Raw genomic sequence first — 20,607 nt, 5'->3', positions numbered from 1 at the left:
AGCGGCCACTGTTGACAGACGTTTAAGACGACACATGCTACTCTGACCGTTGTCGTTGGATTACACTTTTCTTCTCTCGCTATCATCATAACCGCCTCTGCTTTCTTCCGCATGGTTCCGCTGCACCCTCCTCTCCGCTTTCGCTCTTTCATCCTTCGCTCATTTGCTCAGTTACACAGCGGGAAAACGTCAACACTCGCCGCAGGAACGGATGCCTAAGAGCTGCGCTTTAAAAGGACAAAAGAATTGCAGCTCTTGAAGCGAAAATTCAATCATGCCACTATGCCTCACCTTTCAGTAGGCAATAAGCTTATCTTATCTTTGTGTGCACTAAGATAAACCAGGCAGCGTGCCACATACAAAGTGATCATGGTGATAACATACTAGATAACAAACAAGCATGTGATAGTTCTAACATGACAGGATTTTCTATAAACCATAAGCAATATTTCTTGTAGCCATACCTTGTATATCGCATCCTTCAGGACCTTCAGAGGAGCCTGGTTGTCCTCTGGGACATCCGCACTTCTCCAGTCCATTAGGACAACGAAATCGACCACATCGCGCTTCTCAAATAATTCAACGCTCTCCTCGGGTATGCTTCTGCTCAACTCCTCTGCTATGATTCTGAAAATGAGAGTACAAAAAAAAAACAGTAAAGGTAACAAGTGTCAATAGCAACCGTATGTCCAATAAAACAATTATCACTCTTGTTCCCTTGTCCTTTGTACAGCAAAACAATATTCACCAGAAATATATAAATATATATACTACGCATAAATTAATGATAAATCCGGGCTCACCTAAAGGTACAATAAAAAGGAATACTAGCTGAATTTGTATTAGTAAAGTTTGCTTCTGTGATGTCAATACGATCACTGTTACTCTGAGAGAAGGCTTAGTAAGGAAGATGCAAAAATGGAAAGTGAGTGGCAATGGTTCCTGTACTGGGTCAGTGTGCCGTCATGGATTTTGGTAGCATCCATTGTGTCCTCTTTATAGTTGAACCTTGTTGTATAACAAACATGGATATAACAAATTAAATATAAAATTTGTGAACTTACAAAAACATATCAGCACGTGTGCTTTCTTGTTTCATTCATTTCATTTTCTTGTTTAGACGGGATACAGTGGTCAGAGAACGTATCACACAGTTGCAGTGTGGCGATGTACTGAACGTTGGTGCTGAAAAATCGTGTGTTCTGGTAACATCATCATCATCATCATTATTATCATTATCAGCATGTTTTATGTCCACTGCAGGGACGAAGGCCTCTCACAATGATCTCGAATTACCCATCTCCTGCACCAACCGATTTCAACTTGCACCCACAAACTTCCTAATTTCATCCCTCCACCAAGTTTTCTACCATCCTCGATTGTGCTTCCTTTCTCTTGGCACCCATTCTGTTCTGTAACTCTAATCGTCCACCAGTCATCTATACTATGCATTACATGGCCTACCCAGCTCCATTTTCTTCTCTTAATGTCAACTAGAATATTGGCTATCCCCATTTGCTCTCTGATCCGCACAACTCTTTTCCTGTCTCTTAACGTTATGTCTAACATTCTTCGTTCCATCGCTTTTTGTTCAGTCCTTAAGTTGTTTTCGAGTTTCTTTTTCAGTTTTCCAAGTATCTGCCCCATATGTCCGCACCGGTAGAATGCATTGATTGTACACCTTTCTTTTTAATGATAGTGGCAAGCTTCCAGTCGGGATCTAACAATGTCTGCCATATGCGCTCCAACCCATTTTTATTTTTCTGTAAATTTTATTCTCATGATCAGGGTCCCCTGTGAGTAATTCACCTAGGTAAATATACTCCGTCACAAACTCTAGAGGCTGACTGGCAATCCTAAACTCTTGTTCCCTAGCCAGGCCACTGATCATTATCTTTGTCTTCTGCAGATTATTTGAAGACCCCACTCTTAAACTTTTTCTGTAAAAGTCCTCCATCATTTGCTGTAACTCGTCCACAGTGTTGCTGAACAGGACAATGTCATCTGCAAACCGAAGGTTTCTGAGATGTTAGCCGTTGATGCTCAATCCTAAGCCTTACCAGTTTAATAGCTTGAATACTTCTTTCAAGCATGTAGTGAACAGCATTGGAGAGATTGTCTCCTTGTCTGACCCCTTTCTTTATAGGCAACTTCCTACTTTTCTTGTAGAGATTAACGTAGCTGGGGAATCTCTGTAGATATATTCTAAGATATTTACGTAAGCATCCTGTACTCTGTGAGTGCTGGTGTCTCTACTGAATCATAATCTATGAAAACCGTACAGTGAGTTTGATTGTGCTCTGCAGATTTCTCGATTACCTGATTGGGGACATGGATGTGATCCATTCTACAGTATCCCTTCCTAAAGCCAACCTGTTGGTTGACTAAAGTAAAGTGTTGCCGTTATTCTATTGGAAATTATATTGTGAATATTTTATACAATACTGGAAGTAAGTTAATGAGCCTATAATTTTTCAATTTTTTAACGTCTCCCTTTCTGTGGATTAGTATAATGTTGGCATTTCTGTAGTTCTCTGGGGTCCTTGAAGTCGCGAGACATTTTGTATAAAGGGCTGCAAGCTTTTCAAGCATTATGTCTCCTCCATCGTTGATTACATCGACTGGTATTCCATCTTCTCCTACTGCTTTTCCCTGTTTGATGTCTTGCAAGGCCCTTCTAACTTCATCATTAGTTATAAAAGGAGCCTCTGTAACCTGTTCATTACTATTTTGCATGGACGTATCGTGGCTGCTCTGGGTACTGTACAGGTCAGTATAGAATTGTTCTGCTGCTTTTACTGATCATGTTACCATGCTTGTCTTCCTCACTGATTTCATGCTGCGTCCATATTATTACGATATCATCGAGCGATGCTCCAGAAACGAGCCACAGCGAGAACGACGAAGTTGGTCGGTGCGCTTGGCGCGAGCGAGTGTTGGCCTGGCTGCCTGGCTCCAGTGTAAATAGCCTGTAAATAGCCTCTTCTGTCTGTGCCTTTCCACACGCAACAATATTTTACTGCTTCCCCAGTCTTTCCCACGTTCTAATTTCGAATATCCCTTACTTTCTCTTTGTTGATCGGTTTTGACAGTTCCATGAATTCCAACTGATCTCTTGAGTTGGACACTTTCATGCTTTGTCATTTCTTTATGAGGTCTTTCATAACTTGGGAGAGCTTACCTACTGGTTGCCTTGATGCCTTACGTCCTACTTCAATAGGTGTTTCTGAAGTCGGTATACTTACGGTTTTGTTCATTACCTCTGTCAAGTACATTGTTTATTTTGGGAAATTCTCGGCACACGCACACACACGCAGTCTGTGTTCCATCCCGCCACACCGCATGTGGCTTGCTTCGCTGATTACTTCACTCACTCAGTTTGTTGTGGCATACTCTCGACATGCTGACCGCGCACACACACCTTCCATGTTCTCCCTGCCCGCCACACACACCGTTGCCTACTGTCCCGTGCCTGCTACTCTACACAGTTGCCTACCATCTCGTGCCTGCAACTCTACGCCACCTGGCGTCGGCCCGGTACCTTCACAAATCTCGCCCTTTTATCCAGTGAAGAGCGCTGCCAAGGCACATGATAAGGGCACAGCCGGTCTGCATTAGCGAGGCCTTTCTGTTTTTCTGTAGGCGGGTCTCCGAGTCTGTAGGTATTGCGTCTAATGTGTGCAGCCACTCTAAATGGCCCTGTGCGTCGGGGGGCAAACTTGGCTGTGAATCCATTGGCTGCCTTACATAGCGGGTGCGTGTACCAGAGAACCAAGTCTCCAACCTGGAAGGTAGCTGGAGTGCGCTTTTTGGTATAATACTTTGCCTGGCTGGCTTTTGTCAAAGTTTGGTGGTCCTGTGCAAAGGCCCAGGCATCTCGAACATACACATCCAGTTCAGCAGCTAGGGCATGAGGCGCAGAAGGGAGCACCTCGGTGCCAGCTGCCTCATTGTGATGGCTCCATGGGTTCCGTAGTTCCCACCCATAGCACAAGAAGGCAGGCATAAAGCCAATAACTACACTTTCAGATGTGTGCATTGCAAACGCCACTTCGGGCAGCCTTTTGTCCCAGTTCCTGTGGGAAGTGCAGTAGCCCACCAGGCATTGTTTAACCATTGTGTTATGGCATTCCCCAGTCTGTCCTGCTGGTCTGTACGGGACTGTGTGGCTCTCCTTGATTCCCCAGTCTTTGAGAATGCCTTTCCACAGTTTGCTTATGAATGGTTTGCTAGAGATGGAGCTAGGCACACCATGCTGGCAAAAAACATTGATCATTTTATCGATGATCAAATTGGAGGTAGGCGCACGTACAGGAAAAGCTCTACAAACTATGTGTGTGAACCAAAGTTTGCTCACCCATGCTCACCCATCATGCTCACCCATGCCCGGCAGCATTTGTATAGCTTAGTGTGTATTTTTCCTTTCATCAGTGCTCTTTTGTAAAAGTGTTCACTTGTGTTTACCGCTGTATACTCCAATGCATTTTCTGTACCTTTTTCAACCCACTCCTGCTATAGTGCAAATTGCACTGAAGTATGTATGTATAAATAAATAAATAAATAAATAAATAAATAAATAAACCTGTCCAGCACCACCAGGATGTACTTGTGGCGCCGAGGGGTTGTGGGCAGTGGACCAATAAGGTCCAAACTTAGCTGCTGCATTGGGTGGGTGGCCCATGGACTGTCCATCAGTCCTTTTGGTTTTTGCCGGTGAGGTTTGAAAGCCTGACACTGCTGGCAGCTGTGGATGTAACGGGAGATATTGGAGGAGATACCGAGCCATCTGAACCGGCCCTTCACATGTTTCCAAGTTAAAAAAAAAGCCTAAATGCCCATTTAGGGGGTGGTCATGGTCCATATTCAGTGACATGTCTCGTAAGTGTTGGGCAAGCCAGGCGACCTTATGTTCACTGACCGTGTACACAAGGATACCATTGGTTCAGATTTCGCTGTCATCAGCTAGGTCCTGTACCCTCTTTGACTCTTTAGCGTCACCAGGTAGCAGGCCAGACTTTAAGTGTTGCAGCACCTGCAGCAACAGTGGATCCTTGCGCTGTTCCGACTGGAACTTTGCAGTGTCGGTGTGTGGGGACGCACCAGTCACGTAAACAGGAACTGCTAGTTCAAAACGAATGGTTTGTTGTGGCTCTTGCACTTCAATTAAAAACCAGTCCTTCGCCAAAGAAGGCTGAGCAGATTCAACAGCAGGGATGGGGCACCTGCTTAGTGCATCCGCTGGGATGTTGGCTCGTCCTTAACAATGCCTTAGGGTACACTTGAACCCTTGTAATCTTAACACCCAATGTCGCACTCTGCACGATGTCAGCTCAATCCTAAACATCCAAGCCAATGGTACATGGCTTGGATGTTTACATGGTAACATACATGGTAACAATGCACCTCAAATGATGTGAATTCTACATACGGTCGGAATCTATTGACAGCTCACACCACAGCGGTTGTGAGCTGTGGGTAAAAAGAACGGCATAGTTCTTTTTAGCAGCGCTGAGGGTCCTGCTTATAAATGACACAGGCCTGAGTTACCATTCGACTTTCTGCAACAACACTGCCGAGAGAGGCCAGTGCCACTGACATCTGTTTCAATCACAAAGGGCCTGTTCAGGTAAGGCAATACCACAGCCACCTCTCCTGCCAGCGTTAGCCTCAGAGTCTCGAGCGCTGTCTGTTGCTCGGCACCCCAAACCCAACGGGCTCCTTTCTTGAGGAGAGCTGTCAGGGGTCTGGCTTTGTCAGAAAACCAGGGGATAAAATTCCTGTAGTATCCCACAAGGCCCAAAAACATTTGTAGTTCCTTGACTGTTTTAGGGCATGGGAACTCTTCAACCACTCGCACCTTGTCCGGATCAGGTTGACATTTGCCCGGAGAGGTTACATGTCCAAGGAACTTTAATGCCTACTCACAGCATGTAACATTGCTGGGATTGATTGTCAGGCCTGCAGAGCCAATTCTTCACAGTACCTCATTAATATGTTGTAGGTGGTCCTCAAAAGTTTCTGAATAAATGAGCACACCGTCAAGAAATGCCATGCAGTAGTTGTCTTTTATGCCTTCTAACACTCGTCTATGAGAGAGTGAAATGTTGCTGGCCCACCTGCAACCCCAAATGGCATTCAAATTAAAACACTGCTCTATGGTACAGGAATGCAGTCTTCAGTACATCTTCGGGAGCAACCGATACTTGAAAGAAGCCCTGAGCAAGGTCGAGGCTCATGAACCACCTAGCACGGCCGAACTGAGCGAGTACAAAGTCTGTGCGGGGCATGGGATATATTGGCACAGTTGTGATTGCATTTAAGGGTCTGTAGTCTACCTCAATGCAATATCCTCCAGTTTTCTTCTTTATTAATACAGGGGCACTGGCCCAGGAACTGGAGCAGGGCTCAATGAGGTCTTGGTCCAGCAAATCGTGGATACACCCATCAAGAATTTCTCTCTTTTGGCTGTTAACTGGGTGCAGCTTGCATCTAACTGGTGGGTGGCTTCCTGTGTCTATTTTGTGAACCACCAGGGACGTGCAACCTGGCAGAGTGGTTATTGTCTGCAAGGATGTTAAGTTTCTGCTTCTGCTCCTCCCGAAGATTCCCTAGACTACACTCGCCACTCTCAGTGGTATTATGGCATACATCCTGCACACCTGCAAAAAGTGCCTGTAGAGAGCTGGCCACATTTTCATCAGGCTCTTGACCTTGCTTATCGCATTGCAATGCAGTCTTACAGACTGACAGGGGTCTGTGTCAAGCGTCCGACACACACGGCCACTTCGGTGCCTTTTTAAATTTGACGAGCCCATATGGGTCAAAATCCGCCAAGGCTCATGTGGAGAGAAATACCTGCCACCTCAAGAAAATCCTGCCCAGGGACACAGCTATGGCAAAGTGACACAGCTCTGGCAAAGGAAGAAAATGCTGCTTCCTGGACCCATCTTGCCAACGAATACGACAGCAAACTGACTGTGCAGTTTGTGACCAGCCCTGGGCAAGCCTCAGGGTTCATGCTTCTTCCCTGAAGGTGGCTCCCGTGCACTTGGCCGCTGTGATGGCACGGCTACCTATTAAGCTCACGCCTGCCCCAGTGTCCATGAATGCACATAAAGGACACTGTTACCGATCAACAGTTCAAGCAGTGGTCCTTTATTCCTGGCTGTTGCGAGCACTTGCAGGGACATCATGTAGCCATCGGCCGGAAAGGTTTGGTTGAGCGTTGCAGCTGTGTGCGGAGATGAATAGTATTGCCAAATCAACTTCTGCTTGTGCTATATGCAGTGGCGCGTAGCGCAGGCGATGCCAAGCGCGTTCCATAATAGGGCCGGCCACCTTCGCCATTTCTTGTAGGTTTGTGAAGCTCATGCTGGCTGTTAGGTCTTGGAATGTCCGATGCATTTGTCTCCACACGCGTTCCACCTTTTCGGCATCTGAAACAGGCTCCGCTATGCAGTCATGGTATTTGACAATGACGTGAATGAACTGCTTGAGGTTTTCTGCCGGATGCTGAGTGCGCTGATCTAGCTTTGCTTTTAGTTTAAACTTGTAGTCAATGGTGGCAAACTTCGTCACAAATTCGAATGCGAAGGACTGCCAGATGGGGTGCGCACCTGAGAAGCACCACCATCGTTTGGCTGACCCCTCCAACGCTGCTGGAAGCAACTGCAAATGGAGGTCAGGGGGGATCCCCGCAATATCGCAGTACTCCGAGTACTTCTCCAGAAAGTCTTGAGGCGAATGTTGGTCCTGGTAGCCACTGAATTTCGGCAGTGGGATGGGCACACCTTTGATGTTGAGCGCTGGCCCTGCACTGGTTGTATCGTAGGGCCTAGCCATGTGGGTTGCCTCGTCAGGCCTAACCATGTCGTTGAGCGGCTCGGTGTGAAGAATTTGAGCTACATCAGCCGCGAGTCTCTCCCTTTCCATTGTGGTCCTGGAGGTCGAAGTCAACAGTCCTTGGACGATCGAAGAAGGCAGGAGAGGCTGAGCAACTGGCTGGGCGCCACTAGACGATTCTTGGTCCTCCACGTTAGGTCCGGTCAAACGAGCCCCCACTTGTCAAGTATGTTCTTTATATAGGGAAATCCTTGGCGCACATACACACATGCAATCTCCGTTCCGTCCTGCCACACCGCACGCGAGTTGCTCCGCCGATTACTTCACTTACTCAGTTTGTTGTCGCGCGCTCCTCGCATGCCGACCGCGCACACACGCCTTCCCTGTTCTCCCTGCCTGCCACACATCGTTGCTTACCATCCCGTGCCTGCGACTCTATGCCACCTGGTGTCCGCCCGGCACCCTCACACCTCTACATTCATCTTAATCCCTCTGTTCTAACACTAAATATTTGTTTGTAAGCATCAGCCTAAAATGGTCTGCTTTTACCCTTACTGTGTCTAGGTTGGCCTGTTTCCTCTTGACTAATTTTAAATTAAGTTATGTGGTTTTACATGCCAAAACCACTTTCTGATTATGAGGCATGCCGTAGTGATGGACTCCGGAAATTTGGACCACCTAGGGTTGTTTAACGTGCACCTAAATCTAAGTACATGGGTGTTTTTGCATTCTGCCCCCATCGAAATGCAGCCGCCATGGACGGGATTCGATCCCATGACCTCGTGCTTAGCAGCGTAACGCCATAGTCACTAAGCAACCATGGCGGGTTCTGACCAATTTATTTATTTATTTATTTATTTAGAAAACACTTTACAGGCCCTGTCGGGCATTGAGTAAGGGGGGCAATGTAACAAAGAACTGTTAAGTACAATGGAAACAACTCAAAAATAAACCTAAGACAACTGTACAGTGGCTGAACTAAAAACAAAACAAAGCACAGCATGATCAAGCACAGCAGATATATAAAAGGAAGGAGATTATGTAAAAAGCACGCACGGGCGTTCACGAAATATTTTACGATCAGTTATCGTGACGATATCATCGGGAAGACCATTCCAGTGGGATATGGCACGAGGTACAGCAGATAAATTGAAAGCAGTAGTTTTACCGAAAATGCGCTTGAAGCTAAAATGATTATGTAATCTTGAGGACGTACGGATGGGGGTTTCGAGGGGTAATATGCATGGCTTATCGGAATGAACATATTTGTGAAATAGACAGAGCAAAGCAATCTGCCGGCGGATGTCTAGGGATGTCTAATTTGACCAATTTTACTCTTTCTTTCTTCATATTGAGGTGAATCCTAGACCACGCTAACCTATCATCGCTACACTTTACCCTACCTAACACTTCTACGTCCCGCACTATGCTGGGATTGGCAAAAAGTACGAAATCTAGTTCATTTCTTGTTTCCCCATTTGAGCTTTCCAGGTCCACTTTCTGTTGCTACACTTCCTGGAGAAGGTGTTCATTATTCACAGCTTATTCCCTCTCGCGAATTCATAGAATTCGTGTTCTAGTGTTCATAGAATTGATGCCGTAGTTGCCAATTGCTTGTTCACCAGCCTGCTGTTCCCCCACTTATGCACTGAAGCCGCCTATGACTACAATACAGTAAAACCTCATTCACACATTTTCAAAAAACATAGAGAAAAGATGTACTAACTGGAAAAACATACGATCCGAAGTAACTAAAAAATATGAGAGATTCAATTATTGTTGATGCCTACATAACGCAAAGCATCGCGTGGATCGTTGCAGCATGAGACGCCGATGCGCGTCGAGCTGGTGTTGGTGCTCCGGTGACTCGAGGCACGTATTGTTCTTTTCCTACTGCATGGTGCTTTAAGAGGGTGACGGTAAATGGAAACAAAATCGAGTTATTGGGCGACACCGGATGCTGCCAAAGCAAAATATGGTGCCCACATTGCGCCACCTGCAAAAGTGATCGGTGGCGTGTTTGGATTATCATCGACTAAAAGCGTGCAGTACGCTACCAATGGCACTATGCACCATGCGCTGTAAAATGGATAGGTGAAGATGCTTATCGCATTAGGTTTGGCAGTAATAGCTGTGAATGTGGTGTGCAACGACTCGGGCGGAGATTTGCTGCTACCTGAATAAGAAACTGTGCACGTTGTGATTTCACAAAAGAAGGGTGACTATATATTGTTCTCGATCGCACGCGCCTCGCACCTTTTCTTGTTCACATGGGATCTAGCGACCGAAAAACGCATACAATCGCAGTCTGCAGCAGGGAACAGCAGCACATTTCGGTTATCACCTATTAAAAGCGTGCATTACGCTTCCGATGGAACCACGCGCTGTGAAACAGATAGGCGAAGATGCTTATCACAGTAGGATTGGCGGTGATAGCTGTGAATGCCTCATGCAATGACCCCCGAGCAGATTTGCTGGTACCAAAGTGAGAAACTGAATGCAGGCCGGCATTTTCACGTGAGACGAGCGGCCGAGTATTGTGGTGAAGCTGCTGCAGCGGGCAGCTATGTACTGTTCTCGATAGCAAGCACGCCCCGCGCACTGTCTTGTTTACATGGGATCTAGCGGCCAGAAAACATATTGCACGATCGCACTTTGGTGACGTACTGAACATTGGTGCCGAAAAATCGTGTTTTCCGGGAACATATGAACCGGTGAAAAATGAGTGTAGCTCTATTGGGTCATTTTTGATGTTCTCGATTGCGAACGTTGGCGCTGGGAAAACGTACATAACGGGAATGTATCAACAAGGTTCTGCTGTATGTTAAGTTTGCACTTTTCTCATCACTAATTCAATATCGTCATAAAACTGTCCTATTTCATCATCAGCATGACTAGAGGTTGGAGCATAGGCTTCTACTACCTTTCTTCTATACCTCATATTTAGTTTTATTACCACTACTGTTACGCTCCACATACAGGAAGGTATGAACTGGTAAAAAATAAGCGCAACTCTATAGGATCATTGTTTGTGCACTCGATCACAAACGTTGGCGCTGGCAAATCGTATGCAGGTTCTACTCTAACTCGACGACAGTGGTAATCCAGTGAAAAGCCAATTAGTGGGGAAAAGTAAAACAATGTATGACAATATGTGGGCCTCAATATGCGGGGGCAGTAGTGTCGTACCCTGGTTTGAGGACCTCTTCTGGGATGTTGATGCAGTCGCTGCTCTTCAGATGAGAGTCAAGAAAGTCTTGTCTTGGCCTGGCATCCATGATTAACACATTCGTGTCCTTGTCCTGGAGCATATCTAAAAGCTTGAATGACGACAGCTGCGTCACAGGTGGCTTGATAACATCTGGAAGTGAAGAGTGGAAACAAAATAACAGCAGAACTTGGGAGAGGAAAATTATAATCTCTGAAGCTTTCACAGCACAAGTGAAATGCTCTCGCGCACACAGTTAGGGGCAGCTACACATAAAACACCGTCATTATAACGACATCAGCTCTGACACGAAAATAATGTTGTTATTTCCAATATTCATTATGGGTATATTTTCACTACACACTGACATCGGTGAGGAAAATCAAGTTTACGTCGTTATATCCAATAATTCATTACTTCCATGTCCATTATATTGAGGTTTGACTGTACAGTACATAGCTCTTACTTAAACTACTGGCTAATTTGCATTGAAATTTCACATAGAGTTGGCAATTCATAGTATACATCATTCAATATTATTTATGGATGCACTACTTGCCCCTTTAGTCCAAAATAAATAGAACACGTATGTTGGGTGCATCCATTTCAAATTGTACTTCCAGGTTGTACTTTCTCATCTACAGAATGGTTGTGTCGTCTGCAAGTGTTACTACAACAAACAACTAGGATTGCCAAATCTCGAGTGGACGAAGTCGGGACGAGGGGCTGAGGAGAGGGACAGACCTCGTCAGTGCCAACAGCCACCAGTCTATATGGGCACCAAAGCCAAACAATTTTTTTAGTCTACCATGTTGCAAATTACAACAAGAAGGACACAGTATAGTTGCCTGACTAAGGGCTTACAACAGAACTAGAACCACAACAAAAAACGAAAATTCCTTTATGTTTATGACAATGCAATAGAAAAAAAAGTGTGTAAATGAGCTGTCAGGCATCATAACAAGAAAATCTGGTCTATTTATCGATATCCAATAAAAAAAAAAAGTCATGAAATTTGGCCAACCCGATTGGGTCAAGTTGAGACACAGGATGTTTACTCAAAAGTTACGACGTCCCGCTAAATTCAAGACGATTGGCAACCCTTCACACAACACACGTTTCATCGTGACAGTGACAGATGATGGCACTGCTCCTTTTGCTAATACCATTTTTTTCTTAGTCCCATATCACCACAAATAGTGTGTTGTCAGGGTTCTCTACAGAAATTTCTGAGGGATGAAGATTCTGTGATCGGCAGGGGGTGAAGGTGGGGGGGGGGATGTACACATGTAACCAAGATGTTTCTTATGTGCAAGCATAAGTGGCCAGCTTGAGAAATTGGCGGTGTCTGTCTGAAGCTGCAAAGCAAGTGAATGTGGAAGGGGCCTGGAGATATTGAGAACCACATGCTGGGGAAAGTACGAAGGAGCATGCTGACCGTGCAGCAAAGTAATGCCACCTAGAGAAATAAGCAGGTAACGTTGAGCAAAGTGTGGATGGAGAAATGAGAAGCGTCACGGAGTTGGAAGGCAGGAGAAGGAGGGTTGGCTGTCTCTGGCAGTTGCTACAGGCTTTCTTTGCAATGCATACATACAGGATTCGTCTCATGATAACATCGTCCTTGCATGCCTTACGCTCTGTGTGTGAGTGAGTGAAAGCTTGCGACGGTGAGCCGATGATGGCGGCTCAATCTCGCGTGTGCAAGGGGAGGAAGCGCGCCGTATGCCGTCGTGCGCATGGCACCGGGGAAGGGGAGCGAGGGGTGTTGTACTTCAGCCGCGTGCTCGTGCTGGCTTTATCTTGAAAGTGATTTGCTTTGGGGGTGCAGTCTAGGTGGGCTGACAGCTCGTAGCTTTGCATGCACTATGTTCTCACTGCTCAGTTTGCATTGAAGCAATAGACAGCACGAAGGTCACTTCACTCGCTGCTGCTGCGATTCGTCACGCCAGCATTTTGACAGCAAGTGCCCGCGGTCATTGAGTGAAGTGTTCATGTTTGCCTGTGTGCACCAATACCATGCTAGTAAACGAGAAGAAAGGGGGTTAACCGACGGTCCCGATTTTTATTAGTCATATCATGAGAAGCCAACAAACACTGACACCAAGGACAACATAGGGGAAAGTACTTGTGCTTAATAAATGGAATGCAGAAACGATAAGTTAATGGAAATTAAAGTGGATGAAAAAACAACTTGCCGCAGGTGGGAACCGAACCCACAACTTTTCGCGTGCAGTGGAGCGCAAAGAAGCTTTAGCAGCCCGAAGAGGGAGACATTCCCGGAAATTGAACTCGCCCTGACGGAGTTCATACGCCAACAGTGAGCTGCGCATCTAGCTATGAGTGTAGAGCTTATGCAGGTAAAAGCTAAGGAACTTGCAAGAGAAAAAGGGCTACCGAGCTCCGCCTTCAAAGCGAGCAAGCACTGAATTTATTGCTACATGTGCTGCACTGGATTTTCTTTATGCCGCTGAACTTCGATTTTGTAAAAGCTGCCAGAATCATTTCAAGAGCTGCTTGTGGCTTTCCAGCACCACGTTATTGCACAGTCAACAACCAATTTTCCAGACACTCAATTTTTCGGACATGCCCGATAATTCGAAAGTTTTTGCGGCACTGCCATGTACCTCATAGAGTCAATGTACAAGAACGTAGGAAATTTCGGACGCAGAAAAACCTTCGCCGTCCGATTTTCTGGGCTTTTTGCCATGACCACAGGTCCGAAAAGGCGTTAATCGAAAGAACCAACACCTCCATATTGATTATCTTGCCACCTCGAGCTGGCACTCTCGCACGCAGATCCGCTGGTATCCATAGCCACAACGGGGCAAACGCTAGGCCTAGCTACTTCGATCTTCGCTACCAAGCTTCTTGCTGTTCGGTACTGTGTGCGTCATTGAAACATTCACCGCTGTTAGAAATGGCGCCGACTTTGCCTTTGCAATCTTTGTCAAGAGCTTTGGTGCACGGAAAGCATGACGAGTTGCATAATGCCGCATCCCTAAAGTCAGCTTCGCCCCTATACAGAAGTGTAACGCAGCAAAGCCTACCAAACGTTAAAAGGGAGAATTGTCACGTGAGACGGCACGTTTCCTTTAACTATACATGCATGCACCCGCTGTCTGCTATCACAGTACGAGCACTGACACGCCTAATAAGTGTACTGGCAGGCCTTTAGGGCCATTTCGGACGTTCCTGTGATGATTTGAGCCCTTGGGGGCAGTAAAATGCACGCTTTCAGTTTTTTGGATGTTTTCACAGCCCCTAAAGAGTAGGAAAAATTGGATGTTGCCTGTAATGTCTAAATATGCGCGAATAAATGTTCAGGGACTTCCCAATCGTGTGTTAGCTCAGTGCACATGCGCCGCTGCAGGTAAGTCCTCCATTCAATTAGCTTCCTTTAATGCAAACTTTTTTTAATTCGAAAAAATTTTCAGGCTCCTTTGAGTTCGAGTTATCGAGATTAGAATGTGTTATTGTTAGGCAAACTACGGCGCTTTGGCTATCTGAATCTTTGATCGCTCTCTCCTCTTTATGGTGGTTCCAAAATGGCGACACTGCACCAATGGAAAGCTTCACACTCCGCGGTGTGATGGCACCTCCCAGCACCCAATTGCATAATAAATTTTTTGAACAGCACACTAGAAAATTGAGATTTTCTCTTCTACTTTATTTTTCATTATGATATTTCCGTATGTGATAAAGAAAGCCGCAGTTCTGCCCAAAACGCGAAGCATCAATTGTGATAGCAAATTAGCAAAGAGCTATACAAAGCAAGGATAATAGTTTTATCGACCTAGTAAACGTGTAAACATAGGCATACGTATTGGCTAAATTAACAAGCATGGTGTCACGCACATGCAGGAAAACATGAACACATTTCACCCATTGACCGCAGAAACTCACTGTCAGAACACCGGAGCAAGGAAGCGTGGCAGCAGAAGCGGGTGAATTGACCTTTGCGCTGCGTCTCGCATCAACGCGAACTAAGCCGCGAAAGAACAGTGTGCAGCAGACTCTGTCTCCGTAGCAGATGGCTTTCAAGATAGCGCTGCCTGAGTGGGCACGTGTGGCTATGCTGTAACCGCCAAAGCAGAATGCGACCCCCTCCCTCAGGAGCCGTGCGCTCGACGAAAGACTGCGTGCTTCCTCCCCACTTCCCTTCCTCGCGTACGGGAGATTAAGCCGCCATCGTCGGCTCACCCTCACACACCCTCACTAGCACATAAAGCACACGGTGCACACAGACAATTTTATCATCCTTGGACTTGATATGGAACATCATGGCAACGGCAACAGCAGAAATGTGCCTGGAGCGTCCATATAATTGCTATCGCAATAAAAGAACAGCTGAGGTTTGAGAAACAAAGGACATATTGGTCAAACAGACCATTCTAATTGTTAAGTCCGGTCAACCGGTGCAGTGGAGGGTAAGCTGGAGTGGCAGGCGGCATTTCTCCCGCCACCCAATATGGGGAGAGCTCTGCACACTGCAACAATCTGTATGAAACCAAAAAACGCAGGTAGTGGCCTCACAAGGCATTGTCCCTGAAAAAAGTTTGGTACAGAAAGAACTGCTGACCAGCCGGTAGCTTCGTGACAGAGCTATCGCTGCCGTTCGAGGGAAGTTGGTTGCTGGTTGGTTCTGGTGGCTGCGGCGGGGGAGCTGGTTTCCGCATAAGCTCTGCTGCAGCTTCTTCCGCCTTTCGCTCCTTGGCCTCCGCCTCCTTGGCGTCCTTCAGGATGGCATATCTTCAGAAGGCAACACAAAAGCAGCAAGGTTAAATCAGATTAAATGAAAGAAAGAACCTTCACTTGCACCCAGTGAAACATTCACTCCACTGGTTGAGAGGTTGTTACAATTAAAACCGCGGATGAAGAGGTTGACTCATATGGTGCACACTTTCACCATTGGCCCTGCTTGTTTCATCATGTTTGAAGTACCAAATATCATGGGCAAATTCAATTGTGCAAACCCTTAGTTCCTACAGAAATAGAATTTTAGAAAATGTGCCTGCGAGAAAATCACTGCATGACAAAAAAACATTTAACCCATTAGCTGCATAAGCAGGCAAGCTGCCAAGAGCAACAAGAGGGGCCATGTTGCCAAAGGCAGTGATTTGCAAAGTGAGAAGTGTTGTTGGTTTAATAAGCTACTCATACATTGATGGTGCTGCAGCCAATACGTACTAGACCAGTTTAGAGATGCTTTTAGAGTTGTCCAGTTTAGGAAAGGGGTCAGACTTTTTTTTTTTCAGACCACAATGCCAAATGATACAACATAGTTTATGTTGTTGTAATCGCAGAACCCCAGTTTTAAACTTTGTAGCAACCCCCATTATCCCTAGTATCCTGGCTGCAACTTTATTGCATCGGCTATCCATCAAATGGCCGTGCTCGATGTGGAGGTGTTTGTTGCAGACGGGGAGCTATTTTGGGGGTTTGGTCAGGAATGGGTGCATAGCAATATCGCATACGTAGTGCCGAAGTTGTCTATTTGGGGGCATACCCAAACACCTATATGCACATACCAGGCTAACAACCCAAATTGCCTACTAAGCCAGAGAGCAGCCAGCTGCAAGCTCTCTATCTGGGCACATAACTAGTGGTCTAAGTTGACTCCCCTTACATAAGTGACCAGAAACATACTGACTGCAAAATGGGGGCAAGAGCGAAAGAAAGCTATAGCTTAAAAAAAAGTGAAACCAGATCGGAGTGCGAAAAACATGGTGCTGCTCTCCCCAAGTCTGAGTGTTTCAACCTTTCCCACACACAAATGGATGAGCAAGTGGCAATTAAAGTTGTGAACTGAAAGTGCTGCTTCATATCGTAACTAAAAACTATTTGTTCACATTCTTTCAGTGTTTGTTACTGCGAGCATTATGAAACACAAGTGGCAGCAGAAGTTTGTGTAGCACCCAAATGGAGCAAAAATATAGATGAAGGGCCACATGGCACACATAATGCAGTATGTTACGTTAATACATGATACTGTTGATACTTTCTTCAAGAGATTGCAGAAAAAAAAAAAACTTAGCAGCCAGGAATACGTAACAATGAGGAAGGCCTCAAATTGCCACAGAAATGCCAGAAACAGCTCTGTACATAATTAATGGACATGTACAATGTTCCGTAACAGTAAACCCTTCGCACTCCTAATATGCTTCACGGCATAAAACAGCTTTACTGCAGCGACACTGACTTTAAAGAGCAACCAAAAACTACAGTCACTTTGTGACATGCTTTTCAAGACTGACAATCACATATTTCCGGCGTTTCGTACTTGCGAATTTGCCTCTGCATTGCAAAATTTACATTACCACCCCATTCAAATGCAACATAAAATGCAGGAACATTACAAAATAGCAATGTACCAAATGGGAACATAATACATAGAATTCAATGGGGTTCAGGCTGGGACCGCAATAATGTGACCTATTTGAAAATGAACGCATCAAGGGGGTTCTGCTGTATTTACAGTCGAACCCACTTATAGGGATAGCAGTTTTAGCAATATATATTGGTTATAACAATGGGAAGGCTGCTGCACCGTCAACTTCTGTATGTTTTCTATGATGAAATAACCTGCTCACTACAATGCCCTGATACCGCATTATTTGTTATAACGATGAAGTCTGGCTGCTGGGTGTCCGAGCCGAAAGGTAGTAAAATGCGAAATCCTTGAAAAGAAAAAAAGAAAATGAGAAATTCGAGCCGCTGCACGATAGGCCACGGCTTCAACTGCTGCCGCACGCTCATTTTCTAGCCATCTCCGCGCGGCTCTCTCATGTCACCCTTCCAGCTCTCCGAACACTAATGGGCTGCTCCTATAGCTCGACGCCACCCCCGCCCTCCAAAACACGAATGGACCGCGCCAAGTGCACCTCAAGCAGATTGCTCACATGTTGCTCACTAGCTCCTCATTCAGCGCATTCTGCAAACAGCATAATCGCTCGCGTTCGTCTTTCTTAGTTGCGTCGAAGTAGTTCCTGGCCACACGGTTTCTCAGCCTCGCTTGCCTTGTGGCCGAAATAGAAGATGGCTGCTCCACCTGCTAATAATCGGCAATGCATAATGTTGCCGGTGAAAAGAAGGTGCATGGCTATATATTTAGAAACTAAGTGCTTCTAACCAATGGGACGATCATCACAAACATGCTCGCATCAGATAGCAAAGGCGACCACGACAGCGATGCTGCGGTAGGGTAGGCTGCCTCAACGTTGTCCTCACAGGAGGTCCAGCAGATGATTTAATCCCTCCGGGGCTTCGTTTTCACGAGGAACCTTCAGCTACATTAAGTGCAGCACTTGGATGCCTTGGAGAAGGACGTCGGCAAGCTTCACGTAACGCATGCAAGACTGACGGACAAAGGCTTTTCTTGTGTAAGTCAGTGAGAAGTATGTGGCGAGATGCTTGTGGTGATCTCTCCTCAGCGTTTCTTGTGGATTTCTCAAGCTTATAGGCTGCTGCAGCAGCCTTCTCATAATTTTTAAAAGGCTCCTTTTGGGGCCACCAAAGCGATGCCTCGGTGGTGCTCACATATCGCTTGCCACCCGTGTCAGCTCTTTGCAGTTGTTATAGCAGTGCCATTCTTTAAGCTGACAGCTGCGGCTTCTTACAAGAGATTGGAGCGTCCAAGAAGCAGTTAAACGAGCAAACACAATCAGCAGCCGGATGGAGGAAAGTGGTGAGGAGGGGCACTGGCCTCCCTGCCATTAGAGTTTTCCCAGATGAGCTCTGCCATCCCATTTTAATTTTTTTATGCAACCTGGTTATAACAATTATTGATTATAACAATGAAATTTTCATAGCACTTGAATATTGTTATAAGTGGTTTCGACTGTAGTAACGAAAAGGTTGAAGTCCAAACATTTAATTTTGGACTTTCTTTTTTTGTCTGAAGGCTTTCACATAAATCAACCAACAAATGTGGCACGCCACAAAATATACCTGCATGGACAATAAACTAGTCTACGCAAGAAAGTGTCTCCATTTTCCAATTACTAGCTAACATTAGGAAAGCTTGGCCTAAATCTTGGCATTCCAGGCATTAAAGTGCAGAAATTATTGACCCTTCCTAGGCTTATACTCAGTGTTCAGTTCATGTCGTATCCTTTATTTGACAGCACTAACACTGCTAGTGTTTGCTACATCTATGTTCGTTACAGCGTACGAAAACATCACATGAAAACGTATCTAAATGCTCTTGCTTCCCCCTCAACACTAAGGCATGTAAGGTTGCCATAGGCATCTATGTAAATGTTACATTATATGCAGTAAATAATATAGAGTAGAAAATAAATATATAAATGAATAGATGAACTTCCAACATGTGTTCCCCTATTTTCCTTTAAGGACCAACCACAAGGCATGGCTAGTTGTTACTACATGCCGGCAACCCACCGTTTTTGGAGGCTTTTCTTCTGCTCCTCAAGGGTGTCCATCACCCGAATGCACTGCTCCAACTTCAACAGTTTATCGTATGTGTCCTGCAAAGAAACCACACACACACACACACACCGAGTTTGCAAGAGGCTGCATTTTCTTAGACCTAGGCTCGCTCGTTTATGTCTGCATATTTTTCCGAAACAAAAAGTACACAATTAGTGCATTGTTTCTTACTGTAGGTCGTGTGAGAGACACACGGACAGGAAAGGAAGGTACAAATGACATGAGCAGGAATTCTCACAATAGTATATATTTTCATGAAAAAAAGTGGTTGAGCATGTTTCTAGTGCCATCTGATAGTGAAAAACAAAAAAGAAAACTTGTCTGAAAATATGATGAGCTAACAGCTGGCTTCTCTTATGAGTCAATTTCACATGACCTGCACATGTAGTATGCATATTCTTTCTCTGTCCACAAAATAGATGGCTGAGTGACACAAGCATCTCGCATCCTTTTAAGAGGGGATGAGGCACTTCAAAATACTTCTTTATTTTTTTAAACAATCTGAGTGAAATTTGCACAGTTACTGTATATTTATGAGCTGATTTCAAAATGCAATTTTTTTTTTCTATAATAAATATCTTTTATGATATACAAAAGAAGATTTTATTTGTTTGGAGCCTAGTTAGAGCTAATTAACAGCAACTTGCACGGTAACGTCTAGCACATGGAATAAATTGTGAGTGTTCATAGTGTGTCATAAGCTATTAATCATTGTTTTAGGCCATTTTGAAACAAAGTTATAGGTTGTCAAACTCAGTCATAAAAAATGCCCATATTGATATTTTTCAATTATCAAGGTGGGCCTTTTAGGTCCAGGTTAGTCTGGTTGTCTAGCTATGTTACGACGTTTAGCCAGTCGTTTGGCGCACTGTTCGTCTGTATTCTGGGCGATTCGTTTCCTTTTCGTCTCGTTCCAATGTCGATTCCAGGCCTCCCTCTGCTTATCAGAATTGTCCCCGCCCATACTGCCGCCTCAACTGTGGTTGTGGCACACGCGAGCTCTCCTTTTCAATCCGCCGACATGTTATCAGGCATGCGACGCAGCTCGCGAAGCGAGTGGAGGCGAGCGCAACGACAAGGAATGCGGATGACGGCATACCAAACGGCAG

General features: G+C 45.4%; 1 protein-coding gene across 2 annotated transcripts in view; it reads right to left on the bottom strand.

The window, feature by feature from the left end:
- LOC135900172 (ubiquitin carboxyl-terminal hydrolase 8-like) overlaps positions 1–20,607 on the bottom strand; it is a 109,939-nt gene that overhangs the window by 68,193 nt on the left and 21,139 nt on the right. For both annotated transcript variants that reach the window (XM_065429617.2, XM_065429616.2), the window contains 4 exons: positions 19,451–19,536; positions 15,630–15,799; positions 11,032–11,203; positions 465–627 (listed from right to left, as the gene is read on the bottom strand). In XM_065429617.2, coding sequence (XP_065285689.1) covers positions 465–627; positions 11,032–11,203; positions 15,630–15,799; positions 19,451–19,536 — 591 coding nt within the window. The remainder of the gene's footprint in view (positions 1–464; positions 628–11,031; positions 11,204–15,629; positions 15,800–19,450; positions 19,537–20,607) is intronic.

Source organism: Dermacentor albipictus, chromosome 4 (genome assembly GCF_038994185.2).
Source record: "Dermacentor albipictus isolate Rhodes 1998 colony chromosome 4, USDA_Dalb.pri_finalv2, whole genome shotgun sequence".
Classification (NCBI taxonomy): Eukaryota; Metazoa; Arthropoda; class Arachnida; order Ixodida; family Ixodidae; genus Dermacentor; species Dermacentor albipictus.
The sequence above is the reverse complement of the archived record's forward strand: the minus strand, read 5'-3'. Positions and strand labels throughout refer to the sequence as shown.